Source organism: Caenorhabditis elegans, chromosome IV (assembly GCF_000002985.6).
Source record: "Caenorhabditis elegans chromosome IV".
Classification (NCBI taxonomy): domain Eukaryota; kingdom Metazoa; phylum Nematoda; class Chromadorea; order Rhabditida; family Rhabditidae; genus Caenorhabditis; species Caenorhabditis elegans.
This window is the reverse complement of record NC_003282.8, coordinates 1,993,086-2,009,027: the sequence shown is the minus strand read 5'-3', so window position 1 is coordinate 2,009,027 and position 15,942 is coordinate 1,993,086. Positions and strand designations below refer to the sequence as shown.

The 15,942-nt window shown below is 31.4% G+C and overlaps 1 protein-coding gene across 1 annotated transcript; it reads right to left on the bottom strand.

Annotated features, from left to right (window-relative positions):
• On the bottom strand, positions 1–15,939 carry xpc-1 (XPC (Xeroderma Pigmentosum group C) DNA repair gene homolog). The gene is made up of 10 exons (NM_067755.6): positions 15,815–15,939; positions 14,390–15,380; positions 12,107–12,567; positions 9,325–9,648; positions 7,718–8,126; positions 6,379–6,598; positions 4,840–5,137; positions 3,213–3,388; positions 2,394–2,487; positions 1–1,399 (listed from the first exon to the last, which is right to left on the bottom strand). The coding sequence occupies exons 1-10, from the start codon at positions 15,935–15,937 to the stop codon at positions 1,136–1,138; spliced, it is 3,360 nt and encodes a 1,119-aa protein (NP_500156.2). The 5' UTR covers positions 15,938–15,939; the 3' UTR covers positions 1–1,135.
• Between the last annotated feature and the right edge of the window lie 3 nt (positions 15,940–15,942).

Genomic DNA, 15,942 nt, shown 5'->3' with positions numbered 1-15,942 from the left:
TTCCCGTTACGTAATTTTATTTCAGACCTGGAAATAACAATTCAACAGTGTGATGAGGTCTATAAGTGAATGAGATGCGTTGAGAGATTTGGGGGGGGATTAAAGTACAATAACCAGTAGGTTAAGCATTAGGGGGGGGGGGGGGGAGTTTAGATTAAATAATTTTAATAAATTCAGATTTTTAGACAGGGAAACAGTAGAAAAAAGTGAATTTTATAACAAAAAAGGGCTTGATATTGGTCGTCGATTTTGGTTGGAAATTGGCAAATCCGAGAATTGCCGTAAAAATTATAGAAAAAGGTACTTTGTAGGGGGGAGAAAGCATTAAATTTACATCAACAGCACGTTTGGATGGGGAAAATTTGAAGAAATTGCATTTCTAATTTTTTGAAAAATGGGGATTTTGCCTTAAAAATTCAAAATTTTCCGTGCGAAAATTAAAAAAATTTTTTTTTTTTAATTTGGCGATTTCTGCCAGAAAAATTCAAACAATTATTTATTGAAAATCCAAAAACTTGAAATTATTTCGTACTTTTCTAGAAAATTTATCGGATTTTAGGAGTTTAAAAAAAATATATATTAAATTTCCGATTTTTTTTAAAGAAAAATTTAAAAAATACCGAAAATTTGGGTTTTTTTTAAAATTTTCACTTTTTTCCATATATTGCGTAAGAAAAATCTGGAAAATGGAATTTTTATCGCAATTTTTGGCAGAAAAATTCGAAAATTATTTGAAAATCCAAAAAATTTCGTAGATTTCCAGAAAATCTATCCAAAAATCGTTTTTTTTTCTTTCAAAAATTCTTATTACAGAAATTTTTAATTTAAAAAAGGGCTAATTTTCTACTTTTCAAAAATTTCGAATTTTTTTAAACGTTTGAAAATTAAAATTTTCGAAAATAAATTTTTCTTGATTTGTTCCAAATATTGCATAAGAAAATTCGGAAATTTCAAAACTCCGAGAACTTCACGACCAATCAGACGAGGTGGGCGGAGTTGAAAGCGCTGATTGGTCGCGGTTCTCATTGTGGAGGGAATTCAATTCGCTGATTTTCAATTTTTTTTTTTGCGATTATTTTGGATATTTTAAGGCAAAATTCAGTTTCAGCAGGGATAGGAATTTGGGGGAAAAAAATCATTTTTTCTTATTAATAAAGTCATCCAACGAGAATCCATGCATCGGTGTGATCTGTTCTGTGTTATCAGTGATATGATCTACCGAAGACGGGGGTCCAGCACCACCTTCATTTTCTTCAATTTCTTCGGTTTTTCCACCGATTTTCTGTCGTTTTGTCGGTTTTTCCGCCGCGGGATGTCCAAATTGTTTTCGGACGTATGCGAGACGCAGCATTCCTTTGATCAACTTTTTCCAGTTTTCGTGGATTTTTTCGACGCGTTGCTGCAAAAATGATAAGATTTTAAAGGAAAATTTGAATATTTGAGTGTTGTTGCAAGTGCGCTCCAATGAGTTTTCAGATAAAAAATCGTAAAATCGGTAAAAAATCGTAAAATCGGTTTTTTCTAAAGTTGCAAAATTTTCCCGATTTAGGTAATTTTAAAATTATTTTAGATTTTTTTGTTTCTACATTTTCCAATTTAAAAAAAGAGTAAAAATCGAAAAATCTGACTTTTTTGGGGAAATTCAATTTTTCAAATGATGCAAATGCGCTCCAATGGGAAAATTGCACAAAATTTTTGAAAATATTCGATTTTTTTGGTATTTTTAGATTAAAAAAAATCATAAATCGGACTTTTTTTTCAAAATGAAAAAAAATCCCAATTTTTTTGGAATTTTTTAAAATTATTTTAGATATTTTAGATTAAATATGTTCTGATTTCTACATTTTCCAATTAAAAAAAGACTAAAAATCGAAAAATCTGAATTTTTGGAGGAAATTCAAATTTTCAAATGATGCAAATGCGCTCCAATGGGAATTTTGCAAAATTTTTTTTTTTTAATTTCCAAGAAAATTTTCATAATCAACGCGGAAAATCGAACATTTCCGATTTTTTGGTATTTTCAGATTAAAATCGAAAAATCGGAATTTTTTTTTCAAATTAAAAAAAAATCCCGATTTTTAGGTATTTTTCAGGGTAAAAAAATCGAAAAAACTATTATTTTCGATTTTTAAAAAAGTTTTTTTGTTTCTATCTTTTATTTCTATGAAATATTTCTGAAAAAAAATATTTTTTTCGATTTTAAAATTTTAGATTTTCATTAAAAAAAACGCTTTTGAAAAAACGAGTAAAAATTTTAAAAAATTCCGATTTTTTCTTTCCAAAAATCGAAAAATCTGAAATTTTTCATTAGAGCGAAAAATTCAACATTTTCAATTAAAAAAAAATGCTGCTTCTGGGTCGATTTTCAGCGCATTTTCAGCGCATTCCCATACTTTTTCCTCTTTCTCGGCTCTTCCGGACTCCAGCTTCTCCCAAGCATTGATAAAATCAATGGCGTCCTTTTCAAGCACAATTGCTCCGTCGATACTGCAAAAAATTGAGGGTTTTCAAAATTAAAAAAAAAAAATTTCAATTTTCCAAAGGATATTCAAAATTTTTGAAAAAAAAAAGAAATCGAAAATTCGAAAAAAAATTTTTTTTTTCGAATTTCAGTACTCAAAAATTTGAATTTTTAAAAATTGGCTTTTTTTAAATTTTTCACAGCAAAAGCCGAAAAAAGAACCGAAAAATTTCAAATTTCCACTGAAAACCATTTAAAAAAATTTTTTTTTGCTTTTTCCACAAATTTCGAATTTTAACCAAAAATCGAAATTTAAAAAAAAATTCAAAAATTTGAATTTTTAAAAATTGGTTTTTTTTCAACATTTTCACTGCAAAAGCTAAAAAAAACCGAAAAATTGTAATTTTCAGTTTTTTTTAATTCAAAAATTTCAAAGTTTCACTGAAAAGTAGGGAAAAGTCGAAATTTTTTACTTTTTAGCTTTTTAAAATTAAAAAAAAAAATTCAAATTTTCGATTTTTCAAAATTCAAAAAATTGGAAAATAAATCCAAATTTTTTTTTGATTTACAAAATTAACTGTAAAATTTTTTACGAATCTTAAAATTCTGCAAACGCGCTCCAACGCTATAACCGCGAAATTTCGACGCGATTTCTCAATGGAGCGCACTTGAAACAGGGCGATTTTTGAATTTCCAAGTGGAAAATATAGATTTTCATCGAATTTTCATCGAATTTTCCGCGATTTCTTACACAGGATGCGTGAATCCACCGTCAAAAGCCCATCCGACAACTGCTGGAATGCACTGTTTTCCCAATTTTCGACTGATTTGAACCAATCCTGATAGTTTTAGATAAGTGCAATCCAGTGGACACATATTTTCATTAAACATGTACACGTTGCCATACTCGTTGTGCGGAATTTTACCCTGAAAAAAAGGAAATTTGAAATTAAAATTATAAAAAATTTTTTTTTTTTTTTGAAATTAAAATTTTGTTTTGAAATTAATTTTTTTGAAAATATTTTTTTTTGAAATTAAAATTTTTTTTGAAAACTTTTTTTTTTGAAAATATTTTTTTTTGAAATTAAAATTTTTTTTTGAAATTAATTTTTTTTGAAAATATTTTTTTTTTGAAATTATTTTATTTTTGAAAATATTTTTTTGAAATTAATTTTTTTTGAAAATATTTTTTTTTGAAATTAATTTTTTTTGAAAATATTTTTTTGAAATTAATTTTTTTTGAAAATTTTTTTTTTTGAAATTAATTTCATTCTTTGAAATAAAATTTTTTTTTGAAATTAATTTTTTTTGAAAAATTTTTTTTTTGAAATTAATTATTTTTTTAAATAAATTTTTTTTTTAATAAATTTTTTTTTTTTGAGATTCAAATTCGAGTTTTTTGGAGGAAAAAATACTAAAAAATTAGAAATTTCGACCTAAAAGTGCAAAATCTCAGCGAAAAATGTCTCAAATTTAACACAAAATTTCAAAAAATTGCTAGTTGAAAATGCGCTCCATTGAGAAAAATCAATAATTTCTCTGTGGAGCGCATTTGCGATTTGACACGAAAAAATTGAATTTTTCAACGATATTCGTTAGTTTCCAATGTAAAAAAAACCAGAAAGCTCACTGAAAATTCAAATTTTACACCTATGCAATCGCGCTCTAATGCAAAATTTCGTCATTTTTTACGATTGGAGCACGTTTGCAGCACAAAATCGACGCAAACTTTAAATTTTAGCGGTTTTTAGCGAAAAAATAACGCTTTCCTACCAGAAAATGTATAATTTCAGCCAAAAATTGGGTTTATTCATTAAAAATTGGGTTTATTACATTGGAGCGCGTTTGCAACATATGGCAATTCATTTTGTCCTATAGGGCGCAATTTCAACACACATTTTCTCAAAAACCACAAATTTCATTGAAAATTCAAATTTTTCGCAGATCTCATGTTGCAAGTACGCTCCAATGATAAATATCGTTAATTTGTAATTGGAGCGCATTTTCCTTGCGGGAAATTCAAATTTTTCGCAGATTTCATGTTGCAAATACGCTCCAATGATAAACATGGTTAATTTGTCATTGGGGCGCATTTTCAGCATAAAAACTGCGGGAAATTTGAATTTGCCGGTTATAATTTCGATTTTGATCGATTTTCACCGAATTTCTTCCATTTTTTGATATTTTTTTTACCGCGATCTCATATTGCAAATACGCTCTAATGATAAATACTGTTATTTTGACATTAGGGCGCATTTCGCATTTCCCTGGCGGAAATATTTGAATTTTTCAGTGAAATTTTCAGTTTTTGAGCAATTTCCATCGATTTTTCTCCATTTTTCATATTTTTCCATCGTCGTTTTTTCGCGGCTACCAACATTTTTCAACGGTGGTCTTCGATATTTTTCCGTCTGCCAATATCCATACACATCCAGAAACTTGTCCTCTCGATCTTCAACAGGAATACGCGGATCCGGACGAGCTTTGACGATTTTGTACGGTTTTTCACCGATTTTCACGCTTCTCGCCAGTTTCAGCCAATTATTTTCGCCCTGAAGTGTGAATACGGTGCTTCTTGGGTAGACATTGTGCCCGCGAATTTGTCCGAGTGGTTTTTGGGTTGCGGGTGGTGGGTAGATTGCTTCGAATTTTAGGAGATCCTTTTCCAGAGCGTATCTGTAAAAAAAATTTAAAAAAAAAATTGGGTGAAAATGGTGAAAATTCGATTATTTTGCGGAAAAAAATAATTTAAAAAATTCACATTTTTTCGGGTTTGTTTTTATTTGTCTAAAGTTTTGTAGCTGTTTTTGGAATTTGGTTAATTTTTCCTCGAATTTCGCAAAAATTTTGTATTTTTTCCATATTTTCCTAATGTTCCGGAAAAGTTTTATAAATTTTGCCTTTTTATTCAAAAATTTTGCCGTTCTTTTCAACATTTTAAAATTTTAAAATCTTCAATTTTTAAGCAATTTTGTAATTTCTTGACAGAAATTGCAAAAAAACGTAAAAATATTCCGTATGTTGCTTTTTTTCAAAATTTGCTGAATTTTGGCAAATTTTTAAGCTACTTTTGCCCAAATTTCACGTTTTTCTCTAAAATTTTGCCAATTTATATCAAATTTTGCCATTTTCTTTTTTTTTTTAAATTTTCGGCTCTTTTTTGACACATTTTTTTAATTTTTTCAATTTTGTCTAAATTTTTGTGTCTGTATTTCGAATTTTGCCAATTTTTTCTCCATTTTCGCTAAAATTTTGTATATTTTCCATATTTTCCTAATGTTCCGGAAAAGTTTTATAAATTTAGCCTTTTTATTCAAATTTGTTCAATTTTCCCAAGTTCAGGCTCTTTTTTATCTCAAGTTTCTCCAAATTTCGTCTTTTTTTCAAATTTTTGGCAAATTTTTTTACTAATTTTGAAATTTTTTTCTAAATTTGGCCCATTTTTGCCTTAAATTTTGCCACTTTTTCGAGGAAAAAAAAATTTGTTTTTCTTCAATTTTTCCGAAATGTTGCTCTAGATTTTAGCAGATTTTTTTGGGCAAATTTTTACCAATTTTGGCTCATTTTTTCCCAAATTTTGCCACTTTTTATAGTAATTTAGTTTTTTTTTTCACTTTTCAGCATTTCTTCACAGAATCGTTAAAATTTTGCGCATTTTGCTCATTTTCTGGGAATTTGCTAAATTTGGCCGAATTTTTAAGCTAAATTTCAATTTTTTTTTGTTTTTCTCCAAAATTTTGACAATTTATATCAAGTTTTGCCGTTTTTTTTTTAAATTTTTTTAGTTTTCGGCTATTTTTTATCCCATTTCTCTCCAAATTTCGTCTTTTTTTTTTCAAAATTGTGGCTTTATTCCCAAATTTTGAGCTACTTTTGCCTTTTTTTCCAATTTTTCGCTCATTTTCCGTCTCCCTTACAATGGATGATTCTTATATTCCGACATAACCGTTGGCAACGGTCTTTTCACCAAATCCTCTCTCATTTGCATCATTTCCCACTTTTTTCGTTCTGAATTTGCGGCGAACGGAGGCAAAAAGAGGGTCCAAGCAACCCATTTCGGATTTGTACGGCGTCGACGAAAATCCTGTTTTACACAGTCCATTGCGTATCGTTGTGAGACCTCACAGATTCCTTGTTCTGCAAAAATTTGAAAATTTTGAGATTTTCGAACAAACTCGAAAAATTCAACAAAAAAAAATCACTGAAAATCTCGTTTTTTGGCTTAAAAATTCGAATTTTTCAAGCAAAATTCTCTATTTTTCGTTAAAAATCCGATTTTTTCGACGAAAAATTACAATGCAAACGCGCTCCAATGAGAAAATGAGTTAGTTGGGGCGCATTGGGGCGCACTTGCAGCAACATACGGCAAATTTGAATTTTTCGTTTAAATTTCATGCTTTTTCCAGTGAAAATATTCAAAATTCGCAGGGAAAATTGAATTTTTGCTAAATTTTCACGATTTTTCATCAAAAATCTTTGCCAATTTTTCAACCAAAAAATTTGAATTTTTAGTCAATTTTCAACGATTTTTTCGCAAAAAATTAAAATTTTGCCTGAAAATATGAAAAAAAAAAAAACGCTGAAAATTTGAATTTTTAGGTTAAAATTCACAATTTCGGAGCAAAAATCTGTGTATTTTACAACAAAAAAAACTCGATTTTTTTCACAAAAATTTCAAAATTTCATCTCAAAAACGCCAATTTTCACCAAAAATCGAATTGTTCATGAAAAAATTAGATGCAACAAACACGCTCCAATGAGAACAAAACATGTGTTCTCATTGGGGCGCACTTGCAACACGCGGCGGTCGGTGGGAAATTTGAAATTTTCAGTTCAAAATTTAATTTCCCGCCAAAAAAGGCGACTTTTTTATTTATTTAGAAAATGCTAAAAATATTCCACTTTCGCCTCGATTTTCATTGAAATTCTACATTTTTCACTCAAAAATTCAAATTTACCGCTTTTTTTTGTCTGCAAGTGCGCCCCATTGAGAAAAAAAACCAATTTTGATCCGCATGGGGCGCATTTGCAACGCACGGAATTTGCAAACGCGCCCCAACGTCAAAAATTGATAATTTTCGGTATTTTCGCATTGGAGCGCGATTGCTACATGCGATCGGCAGGAAATTTGAATTTTTCGGCTCAAGTGATCAATTTTCGAGTTTTAAAATGAGATTTTTTGGTAGAAATTTGAATTTTTAGCCAAAAAATTCTCGATTTTCTAGAAATTTCAGCCAAATTTCTCCGCCAACTCACTATTATCAATAGCAAAAACGTATGAAATGGGGCTCGCCGAGTGCTCATGAATACTCAACGGTTCGTCGACACTTTTATGCAACGGATCGACACAAATCCAACGTTTTTCACGTGGTTGCCAATATTCGACCCAATAATTTCGCTCTTCCACCACCACTTTTTTCGCTGCTTTTTTCTCCGATTTTTGGCCCTTTTTTGCCGGTTTTTGCGATTTTTCGCCGGATTTCTCCTGAATTTCTAGTGATTTTTCGCCTGGAGTTGTACTTCTCGATCGGCTGAGCTCACGGAACTTGCTCAACTCATTTTGAAGCTCTTTTTGTTGAGTTTTATCCCATCTTCGTGGAATTGCACGTACATTGACTACGAGTCGTGTGGTGAGCTCAAGGCCGCGGAGCAAACAGAAGAGAAGCTGCAAAAAAATAAGAGTTTTTGGGGGAGGAAAATTGATTGAAAAATTCAAATTCAAATTTCGCCTGCTGCAAGTGCGCTCCAATGAGCAAATCACAAGTGTGTCGCATTGGAGCGCTTTTGCAGCATGAGGATGACGGAAAATCGATTTTTTGAGTGAAAATTCGACTTTTTGGGAAATTTTTACATATGAAAATCACTAAAAAAACTGAATTTTCACTCAAAAATTAAAATTTCTCGCCGACCGCATGCTGCAAGTGCGCTCCAATGAGAAAACTCGGTATTTTCGCATTGGAGCGCACTTGGAGCGTGCGGTCGGCAGGAAATTTGAAATTTCTGGTCCACATTTTCCAATTTTTCACTGAAACTTTGAATAATTTGGGGGAAATTTTTGGGAAATAAATCAAATTTTTTAACAAAATCACTCAAAATTATGTTTTCTTTACAGATAAAAGTTCAAATTTCGCGCCGATCGCATGGTGCAAGTGCGCTCTAATGAGAAAATCGGTATTTTTGTATTAGAGCGCAATTGAAGCATGAGCGTTCGGCGGGAAATTTGAATTTTCGGGGGAAAATTGAAATTTCTCGCCGACCGCATCATGATACAAGTGCGCTCCAATGATAAAAACGGTATTTTTGTATTGGAGCGCGATGGAAGCATGCATGCAATCGGCGGGAAATTGAATTTTTAAGTGAAAAATGTAGAATTTCAATGAAAATCGAGGCGAAAGTGGAATATTTTTAGCATTTTCTAAATAAATAAAAAAAGTCGCCTTTTTTGGCGGGAAATCAAATTTTGAACTGAAAATTTCAAATTTCCCACCGACCGCCGCGTGTTGCAAGTGCGCCCCAATGAGAACACATGTTTTGTTCTCATTGGAGCGTGTTTGCATCTCGATTTTTTCATGAAAAATTCGGTGAAAATTGACGTTTTTGAGATGAAATTTTGAAATTTTTGCGAAAAAAATCGAGTTTTTTTGTTGTAAAATACACAGATTTTTGCTCCGAAATTGTGAATTTTAACCTAAAAATTCAAATTTTCAGGCAAAATTTTAATTTTTTGCGAAAAAATCGTAGAAAATTGACTAAAAATTCAAATTTTTTGGTTGAAAAATTGGATTTTCAGCGATAAATTCGTATTTTTAGATTTAAAAAAAAAGTAATTTTTGCACTTTTCACAGGGGGGATTTCCTCCGTACCGTAGCCCTATCCAAGTCAGTTTCAAAGCATTTCGCATCAACGAGAGCCGTCAATCTTCTTGTTTCAGGATAACGAGCTTCATGTCCTTCCAAAAGAGAATCCTGTTCGATAGAAGCAACCGACACGACACCATTAAGTGGACGGAACGCGTCGGCGAACCATTTAACGAGATTTTTCATGATATCAATTGGCACAACGGGTTCTCCAATAAATTTTAGATATCCATTTGGAAGTTGGGACATCATTAGTGATGGGACAAGCGACTCGTCTAGGGCAATTTTCACAACAAATTTCAGATGGGCCATGAAGCAGAGAAGATGTACCTGGAAATTAGGTGGAAAATTGATTTTTTTTTCTCGAAATTTGGTAAAAAACACTGCAACTTTTTCCTCACGAGGGACGAGGAAAAGTGGTTTCTAGGCCATGGCCGAGGGGCCGACAAGTTTCAGCGGCCATTTATCTTGCTTTGTTTTCCGCCTGTTTTCTTTCGTTTTTCATCGATTTTTTTCGTTTTTTCTTAATAAAACTGATAAATAAATATTTTTTGCAGATGCTAAAACAACTTCCAAGTGAAAAAATCATGTATTCAGTGGGCAATGCAATATGATGGATTACGGGAATACAAAACCTAAACTTTTTCTGAAACATGATACATATGATGCTGAAATTACCTGATTTTCATAACGAGACCGCTGAAAAAGTTTTGAGGTTTCCAAAATTCAACTTTTTGTGCGAAAATCTCGACTTTTTCACCAAAAAAGTTGAATTTTGAAAACCTCAAAACTTTTTCAGTGGTCTCGTTATGAAAATCAGGTAATTTCAGCATCTAAGCATCATATGTATCATGTTTCAGAAAAAGTTTAGGTTTTGTATTCCCGTAATCCATCATATTACAATGCCCACTTTCACCGCTGCTTGCCCACTGAATACATAATTTTTTTACTTGAAAATTGTTTTAGCATCTGCAAAAAATATTTATTTATCAGTTTTATTAAGAAAAAACGAAAAAATTCGGTAAAAAACGAAAGAAAACAGGCGGAAAACAAAGCAAGATAAATGGCCGCTGAAACTTGTCGGCCCCTCGGCCATGGCCTAGAAACCACTTTTCCTCGTCCCTCGTGAGGAAAAAGTTGCAGTGAAAAAATTGGGTCAAAAACACATTTTTTAACTCAAAAATTTAATTTTTTTTTTGTCATTTGGGCGCAATTGCACCATGTGGAATTCAGAAATTTGAATTTCCGGTCGACCGCATGCTGCGAACGCGCTCCAATGTGAAAATTTCATAATTTTGGCGTTAGAGCGCGATTGCAGCTGACGACGGGAAATTTGAAAAAAATATGCAAGTGCGCTCTAGTGAGAAAATTGCAATTTTTGGCATTGGGTCGCATTTGCAGCATGCGGAGCTAGCAAAAATCCAAATTTCACACCGTTAGTATGGTGCAAATGCGCTCCAACGCAAAAAATGACAATTTTCTCACTGGAGCGCGATTGCGACATGCGGTCGGGGCTGGAAATTAGAATTTTTGGATAAAAAATTAAATTTTTCAAGCTGAACTTCTTGAGTTTTCAATTTTTTTGAAATTTGAAAAAAAAATAGTTCACAATCTCATTTTTAACCTAAACATTTGAATTTCCCGCCGCTGCTGCAAGTGCGCTCTAATGAGAAAATTTGCAATTTTTGGTATTGGGGCGCGATTGCAGCATGCAGCGGAGATATCAAAAATTCGAATTTGTGTGCTGCAAGTGCGCTCCAACGAAAAAATCGTCAATTTTGTCAATAGAGCGCGATTGCGACATGCGGTCGGAGGCGGGAGATTTGAATATTTGAGTGAAAAATAGTCGTAATTTTCACGATTTTCACAGCAATTTTTGGGTGCGAATTTCTTTGGAATTTTTCATTCAAAATTCTTGAATTTGAATGGAAAATTTTGCATTTTTTGCTTTTTTTTTGGCGAAATTTTTGAAAATCCATTTTTCTGGGCTGAAAACTCTCGAAATTGCTAATTTTTAGGTCAAAATGTTCAAATTTTTACAATTTTCAGCTCAAAAATCCTTGAAAATGCTCATTTTGGGATTAAAAGCTCCAAACTTTGATTTTCTGAAATTTATCGAATTTTCGGTCAAAATCTTCAAATTTTTCCGATTTTCGGCTTAAAAGTATCTGAAAATGTTCATTTTTAGCTGAAATCGATCGATTTTATCGATTTTTAAATCAAAATCTTCGGATTTACATGATTTTTGGGTCAAAATTTTTGAAAATCCATTTTTCTGGGCTGAAAACTCTCGAAAATCATCATTTTTGAGGTCAAATCGCTCAGATTTTTACAAATTTCAGCTCAAAAATCCTTGAAAATCCTCATTTTGGGATTAAAAGCTCCAAGCTTCGATTTTCTGAAATTTATCGAATTTTCGGTCAAAATCTTCAAATTTTTTCGATTTTCAGCTCAAAAATGTCTGAAAATTTTCATTTTCGGGTCTAAATTTTTGTAAATCCATTTTTCTTGGCTGAAAACTCTCGAAAATCATCATTTTTTAGGTCAAATCGCTCAAATTTTTACAAATTTCAGCTCAAAAATCCTTGAAAATCCTCATTTTGGGATTAAAAGCTCCAAGCTTCGATTTTCTGAAATTTATCGAATTTTCGGTCAAAATCTTCAAATTTTTTCGATTTTCAGCTCAAAAATGTCTGAAAATTCTCATTTTTGGGTCTAAATTTTCGAATTTTTCCGATTTTCGCCTCAAAAATCCTCCAATTTCTCCAAGCAAGTCAAGCAGCAGCACCTTATGAGTATTCTCCCACATCTCTCGAATTTTTCGATTAATCTCCTGTCTCAAATAGATTGCCCACCAATCCTTCACAACTTCTTCTCCATCATCTCCTCCTCCACCTTCATGATCAATCGATACTTCAATATTATCATCAATAATCGGTGGTTGAAAATGCTCCATTTCTTCCCATTCATCTTCCGACGACGACGAATCTCCCGCCGTGTTTTTCTCGTCGTTTTTCTCCGATTTTTTCACATTTTTTTGAGATTTTTCAAATTCGACGGGATCCAGAACTGCTGCATCCAACAACGAGCGGCCCGCGAAATAGGCTTTTTTCATCATTTCGTGCAGTTTGTAGGCCTCGTCATACGTGATTTCTTCGATTTTTCCACGTGCTACGTAGGCGTGTGCCACGTGGCGATATTCAAGCATACGACGTTCACCTTTTGCCAATTTACGATCGGTTTCGTAGTCTGGAAATTTTGGAAAATTTTATTTTTTTTTGTGTGATTTTTTTTACAAAAAATCAAAAAATTTTAATTTTATTCTGAATTTTTCAAATTTTTATGATCAAAAAATTAAAAATCATAATTTTCCGATTTTTTTCATTAAAAATTCCGAAAAATTGACTTTTTTTGAGTTATTTTCAATTTTAAATTTGAAGAAGCCTTTTTCTCCGATTTTCAAAATTTTAACTTTTTAATTTTAACAATTTTAACAAAATTTTAACCCAAAAAATCTGATTTTCTCTGAAAAAAAATCGAAAATTTCGAAATTTTATGCTTTTCATGCTTTTTTATGCTTTTTTGTGAAAAGCATAAAATTTCGAGATTTTCGATTTTTTTTCAGAGAAAATCAGATTTTTTGGGTTAAAATTTTGTTAAAATTGTTAAAATAAAATTTTGAAAATCGGAGAAAAATCGGCTTCTTCAAATTTAAAATTGAAAATTTGCTCAAAAAAACGTCAATTTTTCGAAATTTTTAATGAAAAAAATCGGAAAATTATGATTTTTAATTTTTTGATCATAAAAATTTGAAAATTTAGTTTTTTTTTTTTTGGTTTTTTTTTTCAGAGAAAATCGCCAATTTTTAGCTTTATCTGTCAGAAGAGGCTGCTTGGCAGATCAGAAAATTTGGAAATTTTCACTTTTTTTTCGATTTTTCACCAAAAATTCGCAAAATCGAACCAAAAATGACCGGCTATTACTGAAAATTGAATTTTGTTATTTTTTTCTTAAAAAAATCAATTTTTTTAAAATTATTATTTTTCTTGAAAATAATTTAAAATTTTCGATTTTTCTGTTTCTTTTTTGGATTATTATTTTTTTATTTTTTAGCAAAAAAAATCGAAACTTTTTTTTTAGAAAATTAGAAATTTTACAGATTTTTCGGCTTTTTCCAAATTTTGAAATTTTTTTCCGGTAATTTAACATCAAAATCTTTAAAAAAAAAATTTTTTTTTTTGAAATCTATTTTTGATCCTAAGATTCCATACATTCTTTTTTAGAAATTTTTAAAAATATCGTGTTTTTTTTCTTTGTTACCGAGAAAAAAAGTTTAAAAATTCGTAAAATCTGCAGGCAAAATTTGGAATATTTGACACATTTTTTAGAGAATTTTTCTCCAGAAAACACCGATAAACGAAAAAAATTTTAAAAATTTTTTTCGGTAATTTTTTAAAATTTTTCTAAATTCGGACTAAAAATGACCGGAAATTATTGAAAATTAAAATTTTTCCGAAAAATTTCAATTTTTTCATCAAAAAATTGGACATTTTTCTAAAAAAAAAAATTAAAAATCTTTTTTTGGATTTTTTAAATCGAAAATTGGACAATTTTCAAAAAAAAATCCCTTTTTGGTACAATTTAAATTTTTTTTAAAATTTAAAACAAAAAGAAATCTCTTGAAAAAACAAAAAAATTTTTTTTTTCAAAAAATAAAATCGATTTTTCGAATTTTTCTTCCTGGAAATTTTTTCAAAAATTCGAAAAAAAAATCCAAAATAGGGGAAAAACTCATTTTTGTAACAAAAAATCGATAAAATATTGATTTTCACCAATTTTTTTGATTTTTTCTCAAAAAAATCCAGAATTTTTTCAAAAATTTGGCAAAAACAAAATTAAATAATTTGATTTTTCGCTTTTCGACGCTCGAAAGTTTTTTTTTGAAAAATATTCCAAAATTGGTAGAAATCTCTCATTTTTTTGCAGTATTTTTCCGACTTTTTGCAAAAAATAACTCGATAATATATTGATTTTCACACCAATTTTTCGATTTTTTCCACAAAATTTTCACCTTTCAAATTTTTCTTCCACGGCTGATCGGGTTTCTGTTTCTGAGCCATTCGAAGACTCGATTTTGCCGGCTTTTTCGCCGCGTTTTTGCTGCCTGGATTTCCAGTTTTTCTAGCGATCGATGCTTTGGAGCATTTTGGCCAGTGAAGGTCTTTTGTGGTGGCTCCGCCGCTTGACAACGTTGATTTTCTCTGAATTTTTCGTCGTTTTCTGGGCTCCGAAGGTCCTGGAATTGAAGGATCCTCCGATGCTTCAGAAGCTTCAGACTCATCGTCGGGGCTCTCCGAGCTGCTCTCAGATTCCGAAATTTTGAACGATTTTTCGCGTTTTTTCGCAATTTTTGAGCCAGTTTTCGGACGAATTTCAGTGTCCTCGTCTTCTGAAGAGGATTCAAGTTCGGAGCTCGATGAGCTCAACTCCAATTGATCATCACTTGGCACGTAGGACACTTTTTTGGCGGTTGTGACTGATCTACGTGGGCGGGAAATTCGATTTGGAGCATTTTGAGCCAATTTTGAGCCATTTTGAGCCGAAAAATCCGGTTTTTCGTCAGATTTTGAAGATTTTACGCCATTTTCAGCCCGAATTTCCGGATCATCTTCGATAATTGCAACTTTTGAGCCATTTGTAGTAGATTTTGGAACACTTTGAACCAAATTTTCCGATTTTTCATCGCTTTTCACCACCCTTGAGCCATTTTTCGAGGATTTTTTAGCCAAATTTCCTGGTTTTTCATCAATTTCCATGCGATTTTCTTCCAAAAAATTCGATGATTTTGAGCCATTTTCAGCAGAAATTCGCAAATTTTCATCGATTTTCACCAATTTTCGGCCGTTTTTCTTGGACTTTTGCACAACAATTTCAGCTTCTTCTTCGTTCTCCAACTCGAATCCCATCTCGTCGAGCTCCGCTTCGATCGGCGAACCTTGTTTTCGGCTCGGTTTTGTGGATTTTTTGGTGGTTTTTGGTGGCATTGGAGCAGTGGATGGGGCCTGAAAAAATTTGAATTATAAAGGAGTTCGGTAGAGCGCGATTGCATTTTATAGGAATTTCAGCTTTTCTCCGGCTGTAATACTGAATTTATAAAAATTTGGGTAAAAATTTATCGACTTTTGAATATTTTTAGGTCAAAAAATCACGAATTTATCGATTTTTAAAGATTTTTAGGTCAAAAAATTACAATTTTTTCGATTTTTTACTGTAAAAACTTAAAATTACAATTTTAATCGAAAAATGTGATGAAAACGAATTTTCATCCAAATGTTCTTAAGAATTCTTCGAAATTAATTATTTTTTTCTCATATTTTCGTACATTTTGGGGTCAAACATGGCCAAAGTTGCTATTTTTGGTTAGAAATTCGGCAAAATCGTCAAATTTTTTTCAAGATTTTCATGGATTTTCGCTGAAAAAATCCCCGCGGCGAACCTCGTTTTTCTTGGCTCCGCGAGCTCTTTTCACCGGTGGTTCCGATGGTTGAGGCTCCTCTCGAGCATTTAAATCAGACGTAGTTTGTTGTTGAAGACGTGAAGAACGTCTTCTGGTTTCCATTTCTG

Bases quoted from the DNA above. Each gene is read 5' to 3' on its own strand.
- xpc-1 (NM_067755.6), bottom strand. From the start codon at position 15,937: ATGGAAACCAGAAGACGTTCTTCACGTCTTCAACAACAAACTACGTCT. The intron at 15,381-15,814 runs GTTCGCCGCGGG...AAATTTTTTCAG, and splicing joins GCGGAGCCAAGAAAAACGAG to GCCCCATCCACTGCTCCAAT. The intron at 8,127-9,324 runs GTACGGAGGAAA...ATTTTTTTGCAG, and splicing joins CTGACTTGGATAGGGCTACG to CTTCTCTTCTGTTTGCTCCG.